A 16,814-nucleotide genomic window follows, 5' to 3' on the forward strand; every position below is an offset into this window, starting at 1 on the left:
GTTTTTCCCGTAGAAGCGACAAAAACTCAACATTTTGGCAAAAAAACCATCAAAATTCGTGACGTCGTAATTTTTATTACGTAACGTCAAATTATCATGCTAATAAACGTTCTTCGTGTTGATTATGTATGATGATTATGTGTTTCGTATTGATAGATTCATAAAAGTCTAGATAATTATTAATTTTTGATTAGTATTACCAATATTCTTTATTCTTTATATTTTAGCACCCCATTATTATTATTATACTCCTTTTCCTTTTTTCTTTTTTGCATTTTATTCTGCAATTCTTGCCCATTAGGCCTATTCTGTATTCCGTATATAAACCCCAATCAGACACTCGATCTTTTATGGAACATTTTAAAAAGAAATTATATACGTTGTAAAAAATATGATACATGTATGTTCATTATCAATATACATATCTAAAACAATTACTAATTCAGACAAAAATACATTGTAAGTACATGAACGCAAAATGGTGGGGACATAAAAATAGAAATCTACAGGTTTACTGTCTACAAGTACACGCAATAAAAGATATAATGAAGCTATATTTGTGTATCCCCCCTCAAGTACCCCTGTCCGCCCGTCATTCCGTCTGACCGTCCATCCTTCCGTCTGTCTGTCCCCTTTATAGTTATTCTGCAAAAACATCTACAGTTTGAGTCCTTAAACGTTTTCACTTTGCTCTCTGTTTGTACACACAAAGGTGTGCCTGTGCACGTGGTCAGGGTTTTGATCTTTCTTAATATTTTGCTCTAATGGGAGAAAGTTGAACATTGTCATTTTTGGGTAACCAATTCATAAATCTTTTAGACTATCTTGTATGTCATCTGTTTCCACTTTTTCTCCGTTCCGATATAATTATGATTTGGCAATTTTTGAAAGAAAAAAAAACCCGGTTTCTTCAGCAGCGGAACATGTAATAGCTTGTGTTTTGGTACTATATCACGACAGAACGTGTTCTGTCATATTCTGCTGCTTAACATCGCATATATAAACAAACATTATATCAAAGATTTAAACATCTGCAAGTTAACAAATAAAACACGCAGACAAACTGGCATCTTTGTTAATATCTTTTTTGTTCTGTATAAAATTTATTGTATACAATTGCATTTACATTCAGATATCGCAGATCAAATTTATTCGTTCATAGTGTATTAATTTACGTTTTTTGATGGGAGTTAAGCCTGCCAATTGATATTTTATTGTATGTTTTTCTTTGTTGTGATGTTATGCTATTGTTTCGGAAAAAGGGAGAAGGTTGGGTACCATTAAAACGTTTAATCCCGCTGCAAATATTTGCACCTGTCCTAAGTCAGGAATCTGATGTACAGTAGTTGTCGTTTGTTGATGTAATTTATACGTGATTCTCGTTTCTCGATTTTCATATAGATTAGACCGTTGGTTTTCCCGTTTGAATGGGTATACACTCGTAAGTTTGGGGTCCTTTGTAGCTTGTTGTTCGGTGTGAGCCAAGGCTCCGTGTTGAAGGCCGTACATTGACCTATAATGGTTTACTTTTTTAAATTGTTATTTGGATGGAGAGTTGTCTCATTGGCACTCACACCACATCTTCCTATATCTAAAGTCTACAAAAACGTTTAAAAAAGGTTATTAAATGGTTATTGTTCCATAAGTGTACATATGTATGCTCGAAGTATATTCAGAATCAGTACATGATACACAACATGCGACAAAAAAGGTGTGTAGAAATAACAGGACACTAAATTAAACTAAGGCTTTGATGGGTGTTAACTTCAATAAAAAGTTACTTAAGGGGAACAGGAAAATGAGAATATATTGCATCACTTACAACAACCTTTAAATTTACCAGTGATTTTTTTATTCATTACTGACCAGCAACACCGAGATGATCCAACGATTTTTAAGGGTCCATTTGAAGTGTGGACCTAAATACTCTTTATCTTTAAATATAACGCTTATTCTGTAAAATCTTCGGTTAACGATTTTGTAAAATTCGTCTATCATTACATGATTTCTTAATTCTGTACATGGTCTACACTATTGTTAAGATATGACATAAAAACAGATGTTTATATTTATATTTAATATGCCTACAAAAATACCCCCCCCCCCCCTTTTTTCCCAAACCGAAAATAAAACAACAAGAAAAAAACAATCGCACACAGGATGAGACATGACTGGAAATATTGTGTATTGTTATTTAGTCCATCTACACAAATGAGGGGGACCTTTATCGGGACTCCAGGATCGGGTGTTTTTAAGCACGGGATTTGGGATGGATCCTTTCTGGATCCGGCTATTTTTTTTTTCGAATTTCGGGATGGCGGGATTTGAATTTCTATAAATTTGGGACCTCGGGATTTCATGTTTTAAAGTCCGGGATTTCGGGATCAGAACCTCTCCTCCCCACGGCAAATGCATATCATCAGATGTCTTTTACTTTTTTGATTTTTCTTTTGGCCTTGTGCTGTTGTCTGGTTGCTGTCTTATTGAAGTACTGACTATTTACGGGATTTACATTTAACTTTAGGTACTGAAAGTCTGTGACAATATGCATATTTTTAGTAGGTATATATAGTAGTTGATCAATATAATCTCGTTCTCGACCTTCAAGTTTTATGAGTAAAATATAATTGAGAACAGTTCTATTTTATATTTGAGATGCTACTTTCAGCTAGGGTATATATATATTTTTTTATTTGGTTAATGTTTACTCATATATATATATATGTACATGTACTATATATGTACATGTTCATGTATATAGTATATATAACAATTTCCTTTAATTGTTTGAGAGGACAACAAGTAGTAAGAAAATTCTATAACTCTTTTAAGGATCCACTGAATGTTCTTTTATTAGGATACTATTCCATGTATATACATAACTCTTCAAACAATGATATACTATTTATACATGTATCTATTTAAAGATTTGTGGTCTCTTTTTAACATCGAAATTGCGGACGTAAAAGAAAACACCATTACAAAAAAATACAAAAAACGTTAGAATCCAAAATGGTAGCGATGGATTAATGATCGTGAAACATCATTAAATTGTTTATTTTTAATTTGTTATAGTCTAAAACCTGTGTATGAATATTAAATAATTATTCCAACCGTGAAGAAGGACTTAATTAATTTAAGTGTATTATAGTTAAGTGTCATCTATGTCTGACTGACTGACAACAGCTGAGAATTTATGACCAGTACTAATTTATGTGGATCATTTCTTTTCTCTATTTTGAAAATATTTTTACTTGTTTCGACTGGTGTGATAATTTTCAAAATATGGGATATCTAGTCTTACCGTACATTACTAAGTTTAGTATTAATGTCCCATTCTGCATATTTTCTGCTAGACGATGTCTTTTCCCAGTAAATACAGGGTTTTTTGTAAGGACAGTTTTGACATAATACATATAGAATACTTCCAAGATCACACTGTTTTTCCTCATCACAATTATGTAGAGATCTGTAGAAATAGTAGTGAGCAACAGTTTTCACACTTGTTTTAACTAGTCGGCAGAAAAAATATACAAACTTTACCACACTTCGTCCTTGACGCCAGTAAAACGCCTGATTTCATTTTGAAGATCGTGTTTTCATATTCATTTTCAATTTTTAATTTTAGAAAACAAGTTCATTCTCCTAGAAGTAACATACTTTCTGTCAAATTAACTGTTGACGTTGTCCCATCGAAAAGTCAAAGCTAGGGATGTAATTCGTACAAAACGTCGCATTATTTCGAGGAATCCGTTAGACGGCGTTCATTTACTGTTACTTGAGCTTAATACAAGCTGAGAACTATCGAGACAGTCACGTTGGTATTGCTTTCAGAATCTAATTGTCAACTTCCCGTTTTTTATTACTTTGTTCTTGTTTGGCTTTATAAATATTTTGATATGAGCGTCACTGATGAGTCTTATGTAGACGAAACGCGCGTCTTGCGTACTAAATTATAATCCTGGTACCTTTGATAACTATTATTAGAAACATTGCATATGACTAAACCTATGATGTTTATTTTTAATCATATAAACATTAAAGCAATATGCTAGCTTATATTTGGGATACTATGTACAGTTTTATAACACAAATATCTAATATTGATTATTGTTCGTGATTGTCACTTTTAAATTTATGTAGAAAACTGAATTATATTAGATTTGTTTCAATCTTGATTCACAATATTTATTGACACCTATCATTTTACAAAAACAGGTACACAGTGTTTGTTCAAGTTGCCTAAAAAGCATAATTGCAACATGGAATATCAAATATATGTATCCTTTAACAAAACAAATGCTGAAACACTTATTTTCAAAGGGCAATTATAAAATATAAATCCAGATTCACCAGGCATTTTTTATTAATAAATCTAATAAATAACATTGTCTATCAACATACATTGTATATCGAATATAAACTGATCACACTTCACCAGATAAACATATCACATTCTGTAAACCACAAAATCCACATTCATTTGCAATACTTGATATTGCAATCAACAACAATATTATAAAAGAGCATCCACATGCTGCGGTCAAAACGATCTTTAAATATAATGAATTTAAAAAAAATGCCATTGCAGTTTTGGTTAGAATTATTATATATGTCATTGCATATACAGATATACGATTACGTAAATTCACAGAAATGGCTAATCCACTAAAAATCTCTATTTTCGACTAGACTTTTACATGGGGAGTAGTCAGGTCAATCTAGCATAAAGTTGACCGTAACCCGAAAGTTATTGCAACAGAAGATTTGTAAATTTCAATCTATAGCATTATACCCCAAATAAACACAGAAAAAAGTCCCATAAAATCTAACTTGAGGAAGACTAAACAAATCACCATTTAAAATTCCTATGGAGATTTGCATTGAGAAGGGAGATAACTCTTGCAAATAAGGCAGAAATATCAATAAAAATTGATACAAAATTATAACTTCACCGCTTCTACTCATCGGGATGTATTGATTCTTGATTTGTTTAGCGGCCTTTAGAGTATAACAAACAACTCTCAAGGTGTTTTCATATATTTTATCAAGCTAAAATCTAGTTTTCGTAATTAATTAGTTAACCATTTATTTAATTTTTCAACATGTTAGTGTAAAAGAATCTCAAATTTCATAAAAATAATTAAGCATGTATTCTTCTTTTTGTGGTTTAAAGTTTCTTTAGATAAGTAAGTTGATGAAAAAACATAATATACAGATATATAATACAATACCAAATTTTCACATTATTTTTTCAAAATGGTTACAAAGCTTCAAATTTTAAATTCCTTTAATGAAAAATGCATGAAAAAAAATAGAACTACCCATATCACTTCGGTTTTGTACATTTCATGAGCAGCATATTATATAATTAAGTGTAATACAAACTTATAACCCCGTCAAAGTATCATACTTTCCATAAATATCAAGAAAAACAACCAAAAACTGACCAAAAAAGACTCATTTTTGCAAGAGATATCTCCCTTTATAATGTTAATTAAACATGCTGATTTTGAGTTTTCCTCAAGTTAGATGTTAAGGGACTTTCTGTGTATATAAAGGGTATAATGCTATAGATTAGAACTAAAACATTTTCTGTTGCAATTAGTTTGAGGTTAAATCTTAGTTTGACTGGACTAGAGACATGTATTGATCGTCGAAGTAACCACAATTTGGAAAATCATAAAAAGAAATGATATACTAGTCAACAAAAGAAACGATACACGACTTTGAAATAGAAATTATCAAAAAGTATTTTATATAAAACAAAATGAGATACACTATTTTAAAAAGCTTTCATTTGCAATGTATGCACATGTGATAATGAAAATCAAAACTTGTCGGAAAGTATCTAAATTCCGTGTAAATGATCAAAGGATGCAAATTAGTTATGCGGAAAGTTGAAAAAAAATCGACACATAATTTGCTAAGCACAAAATTAAATTTGAAATGTGTTTAAAAATATTCAATATGATAATCAAGTTAAGTTCATGATGTAACTAATGGGTTGAAATATTGATTTTTCAAATTTTTGGGAAAAAAAGTGATTTTTGAAATCTCAAAAAATCAAAAAAAAAAAAAAAAAATATTTTCGTCTCAAATAAATGCTTTAGATATGAAAAACACACACAGTAAATTTGGAACCTTTCGGACTAGTTTTAAGATTGCTATCGCTTTTTGAATATCTTTTTACACATACTGTCTATGGTATATCAGTTGATAATGTATACATTTTAACGATTTCTCGTGGGGCCGAACTTTGCTTAACAAATAAACGAAGAAACTGTATGATTTTTAAAAACAAATTTATGGCAAACACTGTCTTTACTTTTAAATGAGAAGTTTGCATCATTAGTTGGAACTTCTTTTTTTTAAATTGTCGTTTTATGTAAATTTTGTAAAAAAAAATAAATGCAAAAAAACGTCACAAAAGCAAAAAAATAATTTTTTTTTAACGGATTTATATTTCCATAATGATTAAGTATTACTACCTTCAATATTGGTCCAATGAAGGAAAAACTTTATCTTTAATTTGAAAAAAAAGTCTTGTATCGTTTCTTTTGTTGACAAGTATATATTCAACTCTCTTCATACTCTCTTCATACATACTCGATAATGACTGATAATTTGGTTTATTTAAGGGATATTAAAACCTGCGTCTGGCGTATAAAAATTTCAACCAGGTATCTGTGATGAGTTTACTTAGACGGACATCAAAAATTGAAAATTATTTTGATTTCGGAGTTTGTGATAATCATCATTTACGGAAGCTACTATAATATAAGCTAATATGACTGTTTGTAACTATTTTTCTATTCGCTATAATTTTATTTCGTGTTGGACGTTTAATGGCATGAAACACAGAACAGAGGTGTGCAAAACCCTTTAGTGATATTCAATATTCTTTAAGAAAGGTGTGTACCTACAATATATGGTGTCCTAAAGAACGAAGAAGGAAAATCTGCCTATTAATATGTATTTATCACAGAAGTTAGTAAATTTAACATGAGGTCCATTTAACAAATATTAACATTTAAGAAATCACAGACTATAATTGTATAACAACAAATATATAAATTATTCTATGAGACCCCCAAAAGTCGTAAAATTTATTTGTTTCTCTGATGTTAACAAAAAATGCAGTGGCTTCATTTTTTCAAGATTTTTGAGTAGTCTTTCTTTTGTTTTTAATTTCTTATACATGCATGCTACTTATTATAGTTAATATTTTTGTTTAACTCGATTGATTTACAAGAATCCGTTAGATACGTTTTTAAGTTATAATTCGTTTTAGCATTGAATTCATACTACCCAATATAGAAAACATAGGTTTCATTTCTAATATGAATAAGACAAGATAGAAGGCATACATTTCTTTGGACTATGAATTCTTCAAAACATTAATTCTGATTGTCATCATTATGTAGAACTTTTAAAGACACGAACCATGATCCGAAAATCATTGTTTATAATATTATAGAGAGATGTACTCAATATGTGCATGGCGCTGCGTATATTTTAATGAAAAACGGATGCATGGTATTCTCATGCTTCTTTTACAGTTAGTTATTCTTTCATCTTGAGAAAGTCCCTATTAACAATCAACCAATACATTCAGTTGCTACGATGCTGTGGTAAACAATTGATGTTGCGATTCATCAATCTATTTTTGAGTTTTTACCTCATTACTTGAACTTCCAACTCGTTTTGACCTCGCTAAATGTCTAGGACTCCTACTAGGAGATCCATGACAATCTCCATTGTGTAATCGAGAAACACTTCCGTTACGCATGTCTGTAGAATTTTGAATTTCATGTAAGTTTTCTTGAACGGTCTGCAGTGGACGTGCTGCTTCCGACGTTTTCAAACAAAGTTCCTGCATTTGAAGGAAACTGCTTTCTAATGTATATGCAAAATAATCAGATCTTGTTTCCGAGTGACTTTTAAAAGATGTGATACAAACAAGAATATTGTGAGGGTGTGGATTGTAGCACACACCGTATCCATCCGGTACAACGGGTCCATAACACATGAATGCGTCCATAGTAGTTGGAACCTGCAATCAAATATTCTTAAGTTTTGATATGTATGAATGAATTGCCATATTGTTTTGAAGATGTTTTATTTATACCACACGTGGAGATATAATTCAATGCCAAACTGATTGTCGATTTTCTTAGTTTGCGAGTTAAAATCGTTTTTTCCAAACAATGTTGATAGAAGATGTTTGACATGTGTCAATAAGTACGAAGTATAGCGCTATGTGTTTCTAAAAGGTTCACTAAGGAAATATTTATCGACATTGTAAATTGGATAGTTTTGAGCAAATGAACAGTAAACCATGTTATTAATTAAAAAATGAAATATAGATTAATGAAAAATAAATAACATATTTATAAGTTAGAATATAGTTTCTGTATGAATGATGTCAATATTAAATACAAATCGTCACAAACACTATCACAAGTCAAAATTTTTAGATAAATACATTAATATGTAAAATATATTTAAAAAAACCGGCACTATTTCTTTTTTTGTTTATATTCATTCGTGACTTAAAAAAAAATTTCCTCGTAGTTTGTCAAGTTATTTGACCGACATCAATTCCCGAAATGTGATCAAAGTCATCTATTCCAACCTAAAATAGAGGCCGTCTTGAATTTGCAGTGAACATTTACTCAGTATTGGAGGAATCAATGTAACATCAATTGCTTTGTAAAAAGTAAAATCATCAAAAAATACTGAACTACGAGGACAATTCAAAACGGAGAGTCCCTAATCAAAGACAAAATAAAATGATAAAACACATCAAACGAATGGATAACAACTGTCACATTCCCGACTCGGTGCAGGCATTTTCAAATGTAGAAAATGGTGGATTGAATCTGGTTTAATATCGCTAAACCTCTCACGTATATGACAGTCGCATTCCATTCCGTTATTTGTACAACGATGCGTGAACAAAACAGACATTATCGAAAAACAGTCAAAATATGGTTACTGCAGTTATCGCTGAGTTTGTAATATGATTGCACGTATTTTGTGTCATGAAATGATTCGCCCTATCGTTTCTATTCAAATGATATTGTACCTGACTCGTTGATAATGAAAAGTGATTGGCAATCCTGAAACCGTCATCAAGGAATAAATCTGGAACAGAACGTCCTAATTCCACTGCCATTTCCCTTAAACCAAGAAGATGGCAATCTGTTCCTTGTCCCAAAATATTCTGTAAGACAAATGAATATATTTAAAGGTGGTAAAAGAAACGTTAAAGTTGTCAAACAAATTGTTTAATCGTTTCATATATGGAGAACACCAAATTGTGACTGGGAAATAGAAACATGGTCACTACAGCAATATACTTTGCCAAAGTGCGGTATGTTCAAGTACGCAGCAACGTTTGGTCTGAATGGGAAATTAAATCCGATGAGAGATTGGTACGCTTGCTGCACGTTCATAACTCTTGTATCAACTATTTAATGGGTACGTAGATAGCCTGTTGCAAGTCAAAATGTCTGTCTGTATCGAATATACATTCACTTTCCTGATTTAATCTGAACTTGCCCAACCATCATCCTAACATACCTATACTAGTATTTCTGAACTTACGTTACGAAATATTTGCCTTTGGACGTTCAGCAACCAACAATATATCCATATATGAAGGAATTTTGCTAACTTCTTGCTTACATCATCTACATTTACTATTTATCTGTGATGTGTCTTAAATGTTTTTGATTTAAAACAATCCAGAAATATGGTAATTAAAATTCATCTTTTGAAACTTCACGCTATTAAATAAAGGCAATAGTATTATACCGCTGTTTGAAAGTCATAAATAGATTGAGAGAAAAACAAATCCTGGTTACAAAGTAAACCCGCGGGAAACACACCAACTTTAAGAGTAAAACAACGAATGAACAGAAACACTGAAGTGCAACAAAAACAAACGAGTGTACACACCTCGCGCTTTATGGCAATGTTAAATATACTGATGAAATGGCAACATTACATGACAAGATATAGTACAAATAAACATTTAGGACAGATTAAAATTCAATGACAACAGAAAAATTGAGAGAGAGTCGACAAAATAGAGCAGTTATCGATGTAACCGAAAAGGAGATGTGCATTTCTCATTTAGCATAGTTCCGGATAAGCAAATATGGACTGCCAAACAGAAAAAAAAGACGTAAAAATCAATAAAAAAAATCTTGATTTTCACATATATACATTATTTATCATCAGCCAAGTACCCAGTTTTTCGGTACTAGTATGAAAATATATTAATACGGATATTGTATAATTAAAATTTTCTTTTACAGTATTTCAGAATAAACTCATCATAGATACCAGTACTAAATTTAGTATATACGCCACACGCGCGTTTCGTCTTCAAAAGACTCATCAGTGACGCTTGAATCCAAAAAAGTTAAAAAGGCCAAATGAAGTACGAAGTTGAAGAGCATTGAGGACCAACAATCCTAAAAGTTTTGCCAAATACAGCTAAGGTAATCTATGCCTGAGGTAGAAAGCCTTAGTATTTAAAAAAAATCCAAAAAATTGTAAACAGTAAATTGATAAATATAACATTCATGTCAGCACAAAAAGTGTTGACTACTGGACTTGTGATACCCTCGGGGAAATAAATCTCCACCAGCAGTGGCATCGACCCAGTGGTTGTAAATAAACTCATCATAGATACCAAGACTAAATTTAGTATATACGCCAGACGCGCGTTTCGTCATCAAAAGACTCATCGGTGGCGCTCAATTATTTGAAATTAGGTAATATATCTCCTTTATGCAAGCCTTGGTCGCATTAGCAGCAGTAAGTTCACTTCTGTTGCTTTTATTTATCAGCCCCTCAATGTTTATTTAAGTTTTGAATTTCAAATGTTCTGGAGTATCACTGAATTAATTGAGACATTAATTTTCGAAATGCACATCTAGTGCAATAAAATCGGGACCGTTAATGTTACAACTGGCCCAGTGTCGATACTTCTACTGGTGGAATGTACGTCCCTGATGTTATCATCAGCCCAGTAGCCAGTATTTCGGTACTGGCGTGAAAAAAACGAATATTGTGTTATTGAAATTTGCTTTTACAAAGTTTAGGAAATTATTTTAAATTAAGGAATTTCCCTCTTGCATGCACGGCTCTAATTCCTTGCCCGGCTTTGGCTTTATTTTTTGTCTTTTAGGGATTTTCTCGGAATCTTCTTTGCTTATACTATGTGTATTTTCATTGACATACTTCAAGAAACACATTATGCAAACAAAACTATAAATCATAATAGGATTCTGAAATCAAAAAAGTCAATTGGTATATTTAAATATTAATTCATACCTCAGTCATAATTTCAGTTTGTTTTTGCATAGCTTTGCGTAAAAGAACCATTTTCTCCATATCCTGAAAAAAACAAGTACTAAATTAAGCATGAAAATATATTCCTGAGAGCCATAAAATGTAAAACAATAATTCCGAACTCCGAGGTAGATTCAAAAAAGGGAAGAACTGTCTTGCAATAATGAATATCTGAGTTCGAACGTGGTTGGAATATATCCCATGTCGGGTAGCTTCCGAAGCAAGTTATATTTGAATAAAGCTATAACATATGCTTAAAATGAGGTACAGTCGAAATCACGCTATTCTCGTATGGTTCGAATAAATACATTATATTTACCCGAGCCATCTAAAGTATTTTTATTCCCTTTTCAGTAGAATAAATAAATCATCATAATTCCTTGTAAAAACTTATTTTAACAATATATTTATTATTTAATTTTTAAAAATATGTAAATAAAATCGAACGTCCTTATCGATGATAAAAGAGAAAGTGTTCAGTATGTACTCTGACGTTAAGGGAAAAGACGACCTAATAATCTTCAAACCTAAGACAATTTAGAACCAAAACAATAGTTATCAAAGGTACCAGGATTATATAATTAAGTACGCCAGACGCGCGTTTCGTCTTTACATAAGACTCATCAGTGACGCTCATATCAAAATTCTTATAAAGCCAAACAAGTACAAAGTTGAAGAGCATAGAGGATTCAAAATTCCAAAAAGTTGTGCCAAATACGGCTCTAATTCACCTTTCTTTTCCGTTATTTTTCTGTATTTGTTTTCCTTTATACGCATACAAAACCATTGTGAGTGGCACACAATAAGCACGCACAATAAATGACCAGATTATAAGTTATTATTTTAAATGAATAGAAGTGGATTATACCACAATGCATCTTTAATTTGAATCCATTCATACAGGTGTACCTAGTAGTATTCTATCAGACTGCTTTGTCTTTTTATAAGTTTATGTGTTTACCCACAAAGCACCAAAGATTAATCAATGATCGCTATGAGACAATATTTAACGTGTTTAATGCACTTTTACAGTATGTAGGATTGTGACATTGTTGTAATGCGGACTCTGCTCCTTTTCAACAATAAGTTTATGTAAAACATTGAAATATCCTTTTATAGAAAAATGCATTTAGAATTGACGGAATACAGGAAAGATGTAAATGACGGTAATATTTCTTTATTTCCTTCTTCTGACAAGTATGGCAGCCGTGAATTACAATAAAAAATGTTCATATAGTTTTTATAAATGTCAGGGTTATAGTATTGCTAAGGATTTATTAAGTTAAAAAAAAATGAAGACATTGACTAAAGAAGATTCAAGTCAAAATTTAAAATGAAAGAAGAATTGTTTCAATTCCTAGTTGTTGAGTTTTCATTCATACACCAGTGCATCTATTGGTCTGTAACATTGTTGGTGGATTAACAGATATATAGAACTATTAATGACATTTCTATTTATCTCATCGGTTAATGACTTTTTTCTCAATATGTTCTATTGTAGTAAAAAGTACAGGTTTTATTTGTATTTTAATATTACTTTCAAATGGAACAAACACAGAAAAAACTGCTGTAAAATTAAAAGAATAAGTAGTAACGTGAAAGAGCAAAAACATTGTATTTCAAAAAGAACTTGTTTGTTTATGACTTTTAAAAAAATCAAGTCAAATTTGATACGAACTGAAAAAACTTTGAATGTTGACAACAAAGGACCACCAACAAATAAACTCAGGTGAAAGTAAATTTATATATACTCACAGACACTAACACTTCTCCTATCATGGCTTTTACCCATTCAAGCGCAGCTGGAGAATTGGCTCTTATGTTGTCTACTCTGCCAAGTCTAAACCGACGAGTTGATGCACTTTCATAAGTAGACACAAGTTTTCTGTGAATTCTGAAGCATTAATTTTTGTATATATTTAAAAATCTTGAATATCGTGTACTGTATTAAGGTGTTATATATTTCATCGTTACGTGGTTATATTAAGTATTAAAAGATACATAATATTATTACGTTCTAATCAATGAAAAACTTGAACACACGAGGAAACAACCGCCAAAATCATTTTAAATTTAATAAATATACTTCTTTTTGTCAAGTGAAGTACAGGCAATAATTTTCTCAGTGTTTGAGGAAATTTATTTGTCAAGTCGAAGTATTTTTGTCCGTTTATTTAGTCTCATTTATTAAGACAGTTAAGAACATTCTGGCGCATTGTTGTTTTGATATTTACTTGGTTCTGGTTCTTTTTTTACTGACGTATTAGAAACATTGTCATCAATTCAAATTTGATGATCGGATAATGAAGTGCGCTTAGCACAAACAATTTAAGAATGTACAAACAAGCTTCAAGATTCATTCAACCTGGAAATTAAAAAAAACAACAATCTGTAACAAACTACCTCATGTATTATATTTTTTTCAATGCAATAATTGTCCTTTAAGATGTCCATACTTACTTGTAAAATGTTAATTGTAAAGATAGTTGTATGAAGGAGTCTGGACTCATACTCATTGACTTTGGAAACTCTTTTCCGAATTCCACAAATCTTAATATGTAAAGATCAAGATCCTCAATTTTACTGCAAGAATAATTATATTATAATTAATGCAGATGTGTTCCAATATATAGTATGAAATGTTGAACGATTTAACATATTATATTTTTTTATTATTAAATACCACTTAAAAATTAAGTATTGTTTTTCCAATTTGACGATTTTAAACATTTCGTTACTTTTATAAACACTCCCAAATACTATTTTATTTGGGCGGAGTAGATCGCATTGAACCACTGCATTGAACTGATCTTGCTAATTAACAGGGGGTGATTTAAATATTCATCAAAGATACCAGTACAGATATATGTAGATATTAAGTTCATCAAAAGCTTGTTCCTTGTTGTCTTTTTCCACGTTTCATTATTGTATTGAGATACTGAGTGAAAACTTTGCATAGTAAAGTCTCGTGAAACGACAATGATATCGGAAATCAACCTTAAAAGCTCTGTCACACCAAGTTGAGGTTTACAGACATGATATGAAAAATATATCACATTCTAAGCGCTCTCACACCTAATAAAATCAACGGTACCAATTTTGTTGCACCAGATGCGCATTTCGACAAAACATGTCTCTTCAGTGATGCTCGTGGCCAAAATATTTGAAATCCAAAGCTTATATAAAAGATGAAGAGCTATAATCCGAAAGGTCCAAAAAGTATAGTCAAATTCGTGAAAAGAATCAGAGCTTTGCATGAGGGAGATACATGAAATCATATCATATTTTATTTCAAAAATAACTTAATAGTATGACAATACATTTTTACTTCTGTTATATGGTAATACTTTTGTTATCTTTTCTCCCGCTTTTGTTAATGTTCTTTGTGGGTTGCTTACCAAATGTTATAGTCTCTGACACAGTCTTCATTTCCATTTTCATTTTTTTTGTTTGTCTTTCTGACTTTTTGTTCTTCTATGTTGACATGTTTTGCTATTTGTGCATTGATGTAGCGCAAATAGTTATCAAAGGTACCAGGATTATAATTTAGTACGCCAGACGCGCGTTTCGTCTACATAAGACTCATCAGTGACGCTCATATCACAATATTTATAAAGCCAAACAATTAAAAAGTTGAAGAGCATTGAGGATTCAAAATTCCGAAAAGTTGTGCCAAAAACGCCTAAGGTAATCTATGCCTGGAATAAGAAAATCCTTAGTTTTTGGAAAAAATCAAAGTTTTGTAACAGGAAATTTATTAAAATGACCACATTATTGATATTCATGTCAACACCGAAGTGTTGACTAGTGGGCTTGGTGATACCCTCGGGGACGAAACGTCCACCAGCAGTGGCATCGACCCAGTGGTGTAAATAGTTATCAAAGGTACCAGGATTATAAATTAGTACGCCAGGTTCGTTTTTATTTTTGTCATTTAATTTTATTTATTTAGAAAAAATATTTTCGGACTCCTAACAACAAAACTATAATATTTTAAATTTACCTGTGTAACTTATTTTATTTGATACTATATTGTTCAATTTTAGAGTACTTTTTGACATATTTTGCATCCCTCTTTTTTATTATTCAGGTTAGAGTACTTTTTGACATATTTTGCATCCCTCTTTTTTATTATTCAGGTTAGAGTACTTTTTTGACATATTTTGCATCCCTCTTTTTTATTATTCAGGTTAGAGTACTTTTTGACATATGTTGCATCGATCTTTTTTATTATTATTGTATTTATATTGTTAAAGATAACATTTATTCGCTTAGTGAATGTTTACATTTTTACTTGTTTTACTTAATATGTCTTTTTATGTTGTTATGTTACATTTCGGTTTTAGTTAAGGGTGAAAGTTTGCGCCTTATTAAACATGCTGCATGTATGTTTGCACTAGTTCAAAATCAGAAAGTTTTTGTTGATGTGGTTCATTTAATTTTTCTCGTTTCTCTTTTTTTTTTTATATAGATGATACTGTTGGTTTTCCTGTCAGGATTGTTTTACACTAGTCATTGTGTGGTCCTTTATAGCTTGCTGTTCGGTGTGAGACATGGCTCCGTGTTGAAGGCCGCACTATGATTCATATTTGTTTACTTTTCACACATTGTGACTTAGATGGAAAGTCGTCATATTGGCACTCATACCACATCTTCTTATTTCTATCTATTTTTGACGAGCTTTATATTTTGCTATGACATCTTACCAATCTAAACGTTTTGACGCCACATTAAAAGAATCAACGATTTCTGGAAATACTTTCCATTGTAATTTCCTTGGACTAGCAAGTTCACAAACAGAATTCATCCGGACGAGTCGTTTTGCACGCACCTCTTCCCTGAAAGAAAGCAAAATTGATAACTAGAACACATATATATGATGTTTGCATGTTTACTTTGTACAGCATATGTCCTTTTAAAACATGAAAGTAACTACAGGAAAAATGTTATTTTTGAACTTCATTTAGAATTTTATTTTTGAGGCATATGTACGCAGGCTTATGTCTGTTTTGTTCATTAATTTTATGCAATTCACAAATGAGGTAATTAAGGACAACACTAGTATACTGCTGTTCAAAAGTCATAAATCGATTGAAAGAAAACAAATCCAGGTAACAAATAAAAACCAAGAGAAACACAAGAGGATAACGATGGAACAATAGAAACACTAGTACTTGACTGCAACAAAAAACTCCATCAAATATAGAAATGATCATTTTGATAACTTCAAAAACATTTCTAGATTGATCCATCTCTTTATTCTTAATATTTGAGCATCTCTGTTTGTAACGGTTTTGTTCTTTAAAAGTATAACAATAATACATCAAGGCAAATTTGGAAACGGGTAAAAAGGAACAGGTGAAAATAGTAACTGCCTATTCCTTACTTGGTGCAAACATTACTTAGATACTTCTAAACGAGTTTACCAAGTCAGGAATATAACA

At 31.2% G+C, this 16,814-nt stretch overlaps 1 protein-coding gene across 2 annotated transcripts in view; it reads right to left on the minus strand.

The window, feature by feature from the left end:
- Nucleotides 1-6,092: 6,092 nt before the first annotated feature.
- LOC134725485 (choline O-acetyltransferase-like) overlaps nt 6,093-16,814 on the minus strand; it is an 82,265-nt gene continuing 71,543 nt past the window's right edge. For both annotated transcript variants that reach the window (XM_063589333.1, XM_063589332.1), the window contains 6 exons: nt 16,077-16,208; nt 13,831-13,953; nt 13,126-13,264; nt 11,353-11,415; nt 9,092-9,229; nt 6,093-8,056 (listed from right to left, as the gene is read on the minus strand). In XM_063589333.1, the coding sequence (XP_063445403.1) occupies nt 7,664-8,056; nt 9,092-9,229; nt 11,353-11,415; nt 13,126-13,264; nt 13,831-13,953; nt 16,077-16,208 (988 nt within the window). In that variant the 3' untranslated portion in view covers nt 6,093-7,663. The remainder of the gene's footprint in view (nt 8,057-9,091; nt 9,230-11,352; nt 11,416-13,125; nt 13,265-13,830; nt 13,954-16,076; nt 16,209-16,814) is intronic.

This window comes from Mytilus trossulus, chromosome 7 (genome assembly GCF_036588685.1).
Source record: "Mytilus trossulus isolate FHL-02 chromosome 7, PNRI_Mtr1.1.1.hap1, whole genome shotgun sequence".
Classification (NCBI taxonomy): domain Eukaryota; kingdom Metazoa; phylum Mollusca; class Bivalvia; order Mytilida; family Mytilidae; genus Mytilus; species Mytilus trossulus.